The sequence below is a fragment of the Malus domestica genome, chromosome 15 (assembly GCF_042453785.1).
Source record: "Malus domestica chromosome 15, GDT2T_hap1".
NCBI classification, from domain to species: domain Eukaryota; kingdom Viridiplantae; phylum Streptophyta; class Magnoliopsida; order Rosales; family Rosaceae; genus Malus; species Malus domestica.
Genome location: NC_091675.1, coordinates 54,549,043 through 54,558,377, shown reverse-complemented (window position 1 = coordinate 54,558,377; position 9,335 = coordinate 54,549,043). Strand labels below are relative to the sequence as shown.

Sequence of the window (9,335 nt, the reverse complement as noted above, 5' to 3'; positions counted from 1 at the left end):
TATTAAAAGTTGGATCCAAAATTTATAAGGAAAATTGAAGAGCACAAAGAAGTTGCAGATCTTTTTATACAACTTAGGAGATTTATAGAGTGGTAATATACACAAATACCTTCTAATCAAATTGGTTTTCTCCTTATTGAATGTACAGCACCAATATGTGGTATAAGCATCGATTTATTACAAGAATCACGATTCAAGATGCTATACGAGGGCAGAAATATCACTCACAGCCACATCCTCTTGCAGGTATAATCGAAAACAGTCTGCAAAATACTTCTTGACGATTCGTCTGGTGGCAACTTTAGAAGCTGAGCCACTTTCGAGAATCCAGCCTTGTGCCTAAGCAAAATAACTTCATCCACTTCTAATTCCGTCTCCTGCTTGAACAGCGGTGGTTTTGTTAAAGCCCACTGCATTGACCAAATCGCCAGAGGGCGCATGTAAGCTAAAGATCTGTATTCGCCGCTGGTGGTCCAAGCTTCAGGAGTCTGAAAAGAGTATCTGTCGATATAAAATGATAAAGGAGTTAGGAAGCGAGAAACAGAGAGCAGATAACATGTACATCAATACGTTGAGTTAGCAAGAAATTGACAATAAGTGAGCCAACATTTAATGGATCATATATCCCTTGACTCCCTTCAATGAGATTGTTGACAATCTCCAGTATGGTCGCATTTCAGAAACTTGGAAGAGAAGTCATGTATTGGCATTTGTTTAAGCTGACACCCGACATACTCTTTAAACAGATATGATGCTCTCAGAAACTCAATCTGAAACTATGTGACGGTAAAACTAAAAAATATGGATACCAGGCTGAAGCTGTTCCTATCGGTTAAAAGTTCAACTGAACTTGGAGACAGAGATGATACTTGTGGTTGTGGTGATGAGAGGTTTTTTCTTTTATACTATTTCTTTCAGGGATAAATCTGGTTAACGAAATATGCACAAGGGAGGGGTTAATATGAGCAAATTTGGAGGTTACACAAGAACCACCCTATGGTTATTTGATGTCCGACTTCTACCAATCTTGAGCTTTCGGATTACTGATCGTAAGTTAACTCACCCAAGTCCTTCTTTGGACCATCCAGCTTCATAAATTCCCTCCGCAGTATGAAATCCCATATCAATTGCATCTTCCTGAATCATTGTTGCAGCTACAGCGTATGTAACTCCGGACCATATTTCTCTTGACTGCAATGTTGACATGTCAACCTTTCCATTAGGTAGCATCCCGTTAACAGCCCCTCGTCTTCCATCCTTAAACTTTAGGACATTGTAATTATAAACCTTTTCCAGTGCAGTTCGTGCCTTGTCTTCGTCAACAATTGGCAAAAGACCGCATGCTCTGGCATACCTACAAAGTAGCTAGACAGTAAGTTTTAATTCATCGCCATGCATTACTAAAGAACAAATAACCACATGATTTCCCCAAAGTACTGAATAGGTCATTACTAAAGAGAATAACTTCACCGTGTGTGATGGTTTTGTGAAAGGAATCTTTTAATTGGCATGAATAGATGACATTCAAAATATCTAAAATGTTAGTTGAGTCACAACATACCATTGTCCGGCCAGTTGATCAGCTTGAATTGATGAACTAGAAGCTTGACCACTGTTGTCATAATTAAAGTAAGATCCATTCCATAATTTCGCATACACGGCTTTTGCCTTCTGAAACTTTTGCCAAAAATAAACTTCTGAACCCTTGTCACCTACTTCTCGTGCCATGGCTGATGCAGCCTGCAATGCTGCTACCCACAGCCCACCACTATATGCACTCACACCATAGACTGACCACGTATCATAAGTCTGATCTGGGAAGCCATCATTCTCAATCATTCCATCTCCATCTTTATCAAATTGTTCCATATAAGCCATTGCAACATAAACAGCGGGCCAAACGGCTTCTGCAAACTTCTTATCACCCGTGGCAACCACATCCCTGTAAACTTGGAGAACAAACTTAGGATTCAAGTCTTTCCACCTATCTGTGTTATACAGGTTATAAGCATTTACTTCAAACCAGGGGTCATGGAGGCCGATATCATGAGGAACAGCTCCAAGAACCTTTCTTTGGACCCATGTTCCATCACAGAGAAGTCTCATTTTACTGGGGTCATGCATCATTACTGCTGCTGCAAAGTCTCGTTGGATGCTGAGTTGAAGTTTTGGAAATAGCATGACTAGTGCAAAAGATGAGTAGAAATGGACATCGTAAGTATTCCACATCTGATATTCAATTCCTTCAAGATAAAGGAATTGACCAATGTTTTCTTCTCCCTCCTGAAGGAGATTTGTTCCAAATGCAGAGTTTGCTGCAATGGGCATGTGAACTTGCTCAAGTGTTGATGTCATCCTTCCAAGAATGTCGATAGCAGTATCATTTTGTTCGGGTGCATCAATGATGCTTTTCAAACCTAATGAGGACTTATCAAGGGAAAACTTCCTTTCTATAATACTTCTTAAGCTATGGACTGCAGGTGATCCATCTGCAAAACGATTTATATGAAAAAAAATGAGCTAATGTTTCACTATAACTGTCAAATTTCACTGCGAAAAATCTCAAACTTAACAAATACCTGTCCAAACTGTGCCCCCAGAATTTAGAAAGTATAGCTCATTGAACAGAGTGACAGGGTACCTGCAGAGAACTTTGACAAATCTTAGGAATCTTATCGGACATATGCTCAAACCAGATTAGACATCTAAAACTCACCATTCTGGAAGTCTCTTGTCCTCAAGAACTGGTCTTTGCCATGCTTCAATCTGGGATTCCCAATGGCGATGCTCTACGTTTCAAGGAAAATAGAACAAAAAACAAAGGATGTAAGGCAACCGATGACAATCAATGGATAATATAACAAAAGAAATGGTGAATTAGGATTTCCTAGTTAAAGGAGTAGGTGAGTTTCACACTCCTTTGTGTGACCAGGCGACAATATACTATGTGACCACTTCCTAGTTTATAGACCAATGTTCCTTTAGGGTTGGATGATGACACAAGGGTTATGTAAGAGTGACTGACCATGGATTAGGTACACTCAAATAAATAATTATATTTAACAGCCTTAAAAAAATTCACCAACATGAAATGTATGTAATCAACCATTACCAAGAATAGCATCATGAGCAATATTTGCAGCAGCTTCCCCATGTGTTCCATAAAATTTAGTGTACCGCCTGTTTATAAACAAATTTCAGCACGTAAATAACTAAATACTATTCTACAATATCATATCTTTCCCCCATGTGTTTGGCCACCCACCTGTGATACGTCTTCCCACCCGTAAATTTTGCTTCTGGGCAATCCCATGCCAATGAAAATGTTACAGTACGTACTTCACCAGATGGAACTGCCACAGACGCAGCAATGGCTGCCCCAATAGATGATCCGGGTTCTGAAGGTAATGGCATTTCTGCAGAATTAAGACGATCAAAGGATCCATGCTGTAACAAAGGAGGCACAAGTATCAAGGTTTATGAAGAATAAGAAAAGTTCGAATACACCAAAATCAAATGGGTCTCCCACCCAGCACCATTTCCTTCAAGAGCATCAAATGATTAAATGAAAATCTCCCATAAAAAGACAAAATTGTTGTATATAGACCAGATATTTGGTACAATCAAACTGTCGTTTGAAACAGTGAAATCTAGCCTTATAAACTACTTCATTGTAACAATTAAAATACAAAGGGACGAAGACACTTCTATGACATGAAAATGTTAGCATAATCTGCTGACCTCTTTTATCTCACTCCACATGTCCTTAGCCGTGACACCCTTTGAGTCACCAGATATTACAAAGCAAGGACACTCTGATACGTGAACACCATCAGTCTCCTGTGCTGCTATTGCAAATGTCACTGGGGACAGCCCACTTGCAGTCTTGTATCTGCAAATAATGAGTGTTACATGTAGATAAAATATCAAACATGTCGTAAATTGAGCAAATCATTTCAATAATTGTTTTCCATCAAGAAAGAAAACTTACTTGTGATGTAGAAGTACGCCATGCACACCATCCTTCATCCTAAAAGGTTAAATACTGTGGGTTAGAATAAATTTTAGTTAAGGTGATGAGCAATAGGGTACATTTAGAGATACATCATGAAAAATTTATATGCACCACCATGTGTATAAGTACACATGCATGTTATTTTGAAAACTCAAAGGTCTAAATTGGAAATCCAAAGAGAAGTGAAGCTAACTACAAGATCTTACAATGCTCTTGAATTGGAGTGATGACCAGAAAATTCAGAAAGCCCTCCAACAGAATTCTGAATGGGACATGCCGAAATGATTTTGAATTAGTTGTAATGGCATCTCATGGGATAAGTCTAGATTCAAGATTGCCAAGAAAACATACAAAAAGAAAAAGATAAATAAAATAATTCACAAAAAATAAAAATGACTTACTGCCCAGGTGAAAAGCAGTGTGACATCAGCTGAAGTCTTCCCAGAATTATATAGCTGGAAAGAGAGAGAAAGAAAAAGAAAACTCCTGATACAGCTGCACCAGATTTTAAGAAAACATATTTCTCACAGAATCATTCTTACTGTATAAGTAAAAACTGAAACAGGTAGGCTGCTCTCCTTGTAATTATGGGGGATAAAAGGTGAAATTTGACGACAGACTATTTTGAGAGCTGGGTCAGGTTCACCTGCATTAAAGAGAAAATTATGACCCACAAAGAACATAATACCACTCAGATGTATAACATTTGATGTATCTTACCGTCATAAACAGACCAAGCCCTTGGAAAAAGGGCATAATATGTAGAATTATCCCCGTTCAGATTCCAGTCCCAAGATCCAATCCCTGAAACTTGACTTTCTCTGTTCATGCACACAATATCAGTAAATTCGTTCATTCATTCATAGGGGTTCCTAATTATAATGAAAAGTAAACAAGTTGTCTTGTTTCATGTTTAGGAACTTACTTCAGATCATCTGGGCTCCTCGGACAGAGCACAGTAGAATATTTTTCACCATTGGTGCGGGAAACAAATACCTGGCACAGCATTTGTGATTCAGTAATTAAGGGAAGAAACTTTTACATCATCTTGAAAAAAAAAGGTCTAATAAGAAAGGCTACTGCAACTATTGGGTTAAAATGATGATGAAATATCATCAGAAGGTTCCAGAAGGGATAAGAGCGAAGCTAAAAGGACGTCTATTGAGGTTGTATCAGACATTTATGCATCTTATAACTTAAGGAAAAATCAAATGAAGGTTATGTAATGAGGTACCATAAAACTATTGATTTTTGAAAAAGATTCCAAAAGAAATCATGGACTTAAATTTGCAGGTTCTTCTGCACACTTAACTGAACAACTGTAGACTCAGCATCAGTGTCTAACACATGAGGAGATGTATTATGCTTCTAGAGTGTTGCACTCCATTAAGTACATAATTCTCCCCAAGAGGATGTGTATATTATCTAACTTCTGATTGTTGAAGGCATTAGCAAAGAAATGCCTTGAGATGGCCGGCAATAAACTTACATAATTTTCTACTTTTCTTTCTATAAGAATTAACTTACAGAAAATTGATCTGCTAAAACAGGTTTCTCTTCACATCTTCCAGGGAACAGCTGCCACCGCTGAAAATCCCCACTGTAACTTCTTCCGATGCTTCCTGCCCTAAGAAAGCAAACAAAGGGATTATATAAGACACATTTGCAAACAAACTGATCTGCTAAAATGGTTGAAACAGATCACAACTGAAACAAACACACAAAAGAAATAAATTGGGAAAACCAAAAGTTCTCCTGTGAGAAACGGTAAATAGATACAGAGTACAGTAAATATATTTAGCTTCAATAATAATTCCCTGCATCTTGTGACGTTCAACAATGTCTTTGGTTATAAAAAAATGAACCTTCAAATATGATATGCAAATAAATGTATATTCAAGTATGATATATACAACATATGTCTATCTGCCCCACCACCAGCAACGTCTTAAAAAATCATCTTGTTTCTCTCCAAGCAAACTGCCCCAAAAAAGCCAATATTATGCACCCATAAAAGTTTGACCTTCTCCCTATATTTCTTCTCTATCAAATTAATAGAAAAGTAAAAACTGAAACCCAAAATGATAAGGTTTTCAAACGGACCCTAAACTACATGTAACCAGCAAGCTTCAAATACACACAACAAGATAGACATATGCATAAAAATTTGTCTTACTTCTATACTATGCAATTGGTTATGCTTATGAGAGAGAGAGAGAGAGAGAGAGAGAGAGAGATTGATGAGTTACCCAATACCACCAAGTGGGACACCATGACTAGATGTTAGATGGCGCTTGGCAAAGGGATCAATGAAGCCCTCCTGCAGATAAAAAACAAACAGGGTGCATCCGTGTTAGGAAGAAATCCAAGTAGATGGATCCCCTAAAATAAGCAATCATCAAAGTAACTATGCTCATTAAGAAGATTACCCTTTTGTTAGCAGCTTCTTCTCGTAAATGACGCCATAGGCGAATACCTATTGGAGCCTACCAAAAACGAAACACGCAATATTGTTGAGAGAAACAATAAGAGAAGGTAAAGGTCAGATATCAAATGGCAGTCACCAGTCAGTGATATGCTGCATCACCAAGGCCTAAGGCCAAAACTTCATGCGAAATATCTCCAGTCAATACGTCATTTGTTCAACTTCATATATGGTGCACTTTAAACTTCGTACATTCATATATGGTGTACTTCAAACTTCATTCATTCTATATTGTTTAAAAGACCTTAACTGTTTCCAAAAGAGTACATAATTAAGTGTTTCTAACTCAAGATATGAACATGAAATCGCACGACCCATAGGATTTTAAATAAACATTTATATTGAAATTTGCAAACTTACCAAATGAATTATCTCTTTTAAACTTAGAGTGAATAGCAAAGGTGCACTGCCCTTGCTGTTTAATTTTCGTTGCCATGTCAGTGATGCAGGCTTCCCAGGGTCGACCTTAATCCAGATAAACAAAAGAAAATACATATTAGAGAGCGCCAAATAGCACAAAATTTCAAGTCTCAAACAAATTTCAATCAACAGTCTTAGGTCACTTGTCAGATCTTAATTACATCACACAGACTATGTTAAGTAAAAAAAAAAAAACCCACTATTTTTATTGGCCAAATCCACCATTCCCCAGTGACAGATTCTAAGCGTTTTCTTCAATTTTCATATTTAAAGAGTAGAGACATGAACACAGTGGGTCTTCAATATAAAATGATGCGATATAATCAGCCTTCCTTTCTATACTTGAAGACATTGAAAAGTTAGACTGAATACAATTACTTCATTTATTGGCACAGTTGCATTGTCACAATTATCCGTCTCCTCTAAGATGCATACGAAACAGATGCTGAAACTAAAGCCTCTAAGACATATTCAGCAGAAGTTAAAAGTCACAGGCTTTTCGTAAGAGAATGCAAAGTCAGTAATTAGCTGGATAAGTACACGAATTTCATCTTTTGAAGAATATAAGGACGAGTTAAAAGTCAAAACCTTTAATACACATCAAAAACAGGTTCAATTTACTTGTTTCAAACAAACAGGGAATGCTGCTACAAATAATCTGTATTGATCCTACCTTTTCAAGTGAAGAATCCGAAAGCTCGTGATCTCTTTCAGCAAACCCATTCTCCAGTATCTTCTTCTCAGGCATGTTTCCTGTATCAAACAAAACAGTACTTAATCGGACAGACCGCAGTTACATGATTAATTAATAATGTTCTTCATCTTATCATGTGCCTTCGGTTAACTGGAAGTTAAGAACATCAACACAGGCATTGAAATTACAGCTACCATTTTACCTCGATAAGTTGGTAACAAGAAAATGTCCTTTTCCATCCTCTCATCCACCAAAATAAAATAAAACAAAACTAATGCAAATAATTTCAGAGCATTCTCTGCAAGATGATCAAAATTACAGAAGTGGTAACCCAGATAGTCATGTTTTGGATAACGGTAGGACCCACAGTCCTTTGACTTTAGCTGATCACTTTGCAATGCTTCCTGATTCCGCAGGATTATTGAAATTTGCAGTTCACACAACCTCAAATTTCACAACAAAAACAAAAAAGAAACAGAACCCAATTGCGGAAATAAACAAGAATACAAATCAAGATAAGAAATCTTCATGACCGATTTCAACCGAACATGAACCCGACCCAACAATCCAAATAAACATAAACAAAAATATCGACTTGAAAATGCAAAAGAATCGACCCGAAGGGACGAACAAAACTGTGTATATAATTCAAACCTGACAGTTATCAGACTGGAACTCCAACCAGAGACACAGAAGAGAGAGGGAGAGAGAGATGGTGAATAATGCTAATGGTTTGATCATATAGAGGTTAAGGGCCGGGCTTTGACCGCTATGCATGTCCAATCCAAACGCAATAAAACGCAAGAAAAAGTCTTGAACTCCAACAGCATGACAACGACATTGATACTTAATGAATTATGTCTCTTCTTTTTTGCTGGTTAGTGGGGATGTCTGGGGGTCCCGGTTTTCTTGACGTTTAAATTTCGGAATGAGACTTTTATGTTCATTATTTTAACACTCTTATCTTTTCTAATCCTTACTTATCGGAGGTTTAGTGTTGTTTGATTGATTAAGTTGTCAATTTTTAGTGTTCTAGCAACAAAATATACTCGGGTAGGCAAATTAATGGTACTGTAAAAACATATTAACGACTTCTATGGTGATGTGACGATTTAATATTCGTAAATGTTTTAAGTCTTATACCAATGTATTACTTAAAAATGAAAGTTTGGAAGCAATGTGCTTAAGTATTTTTTGTTAGAAAAGTCATGTGCTTAAGTAAAAATAAATATTGTGTGACAATAAATTAAAATGCAAGGCTCGTAGCTCAGCTAAGTAAAAGCATTTGCTCTTGCACCCATTCCATAGTTTACATGAACTAGTGGATTATCTTATCGTTTGTCAAAAATAAAAATAAAGAATTTTTCTCATAAAATGGCGGGCTTCTTATTTTTCCTTTTTCTTGATTTGTTTTGCGACGCTAAAAGAGAGTCTAAGGTGATTCATGTTGAATTAAGGTGATTCATGTTCGCTGGTTGCCTTAACAATGTTGTTTATTCAAACTGAAAATGTGTTGGCGAAAAAGAAAATAAAAAATCTCAAGATACTTTAGAGGTTTCGCGTAGAACGAGGGTTTGCGCAGGGCAATTTGTGTGTTGAGTTGGAGATGCTTCTGTTTTCTACGCATCTCGTATTTATAAAACTATCATCTTGATAGTCGTCGTGTTGTAAAACTGCCATCAATTCCAACGCTTCCTCTTGCATAACAATTTCATGCAAAA

The 9,335-nt window shown here is 37.0% G+C and overlaps 1 protein-coding gene across 3 annotated transcripts; it reads right to left on the bottom strand.

Moving 5' to 3' along the window:
• LOC103425391 (uncharacterized) lies at positions 1 to 8,444 on the bottom strand. Of its 3 annotated transcripts, none has more exons than XM_029094215.2 (20): positions 8,269 to 8,444; positions 7,594 to 7,673; positions 6,861 to 6,965; positions 6,445 to 6,501; positions 6,265 to 6,335; positions 5,543 to 5,642; positions 4,941 to 5,011; positions 4,736 to 4,836; positions 4,558 to 4,661; positions 4,417 to 4,470; positions 4,222 to 4,277; positions 3,992 to 4,030; positions 3,742 to 3,892; positions 3,266 to 3,447; positions 3,113 to 3,180; positions 2,717 to 2,789; positions 2,580 to 2,641; positions 1,562 to 2,489; positions 1,064 to 1,354; positions 1 to 501 (listed from the first exon to the last, which is right to left on the bottom strand). In XM_029094215.2, the coding sequence occupies exons 2-20, from the start codon at positions 7,666 to 7,668 to the stop codon at positions 225 to 227; spliced, it is 2,865 nt and encodes a 954-aa protein (XP_028950048.1). In that variant the 5' UTR covers positions 7,669 to 7,673; positions 8,269 to 8,444; the 3' UTR covers positions 1 to 224. The 3 variants fall into 3 exon arrangements, with proteins under 3 accessions (XP_028950048.1, XP_028950045.1, XP_070669559.1); XM_029094212.2 differs by having other exon boundaries at positions 7,817 to 8,328; XM_070813458.1 differs by lacking the exon at positions 8,269 to 8,444 and adding an exon at positions 7,817 to 8,086 and having other exon boundaries at positions 3,742 to 3,890; positions 3,996 to 4,030.
• Between the last annotated feature and the right edge of the window lie 891 nt (positions 8,445 to 9,335).

Bases quoted from the DNA above. Each gene is read 5' to 3' on its own strand.
- LOC103425391 (XM_029094212.2), bottom strand. From the start codon at position 7,853: ATGGAAAAGGACATTTTCTTGTTACCAACTTATCGAG. The intron at 5,643-6,264 runs GTAACTCATCAA...TTGCTTTCTTAG, and splicing joins GTCCCACTTGGTGGTATTGG to GGCAGGAAGCATCGGAAGAA. The intron at 5,012-5,542 runs GTAAGTTAATTC...ATGCTGTGCCAG, and splicing joins TTTTAGCAGATCAATTTTCT to GTATTTGTTTCCCGCACCAA.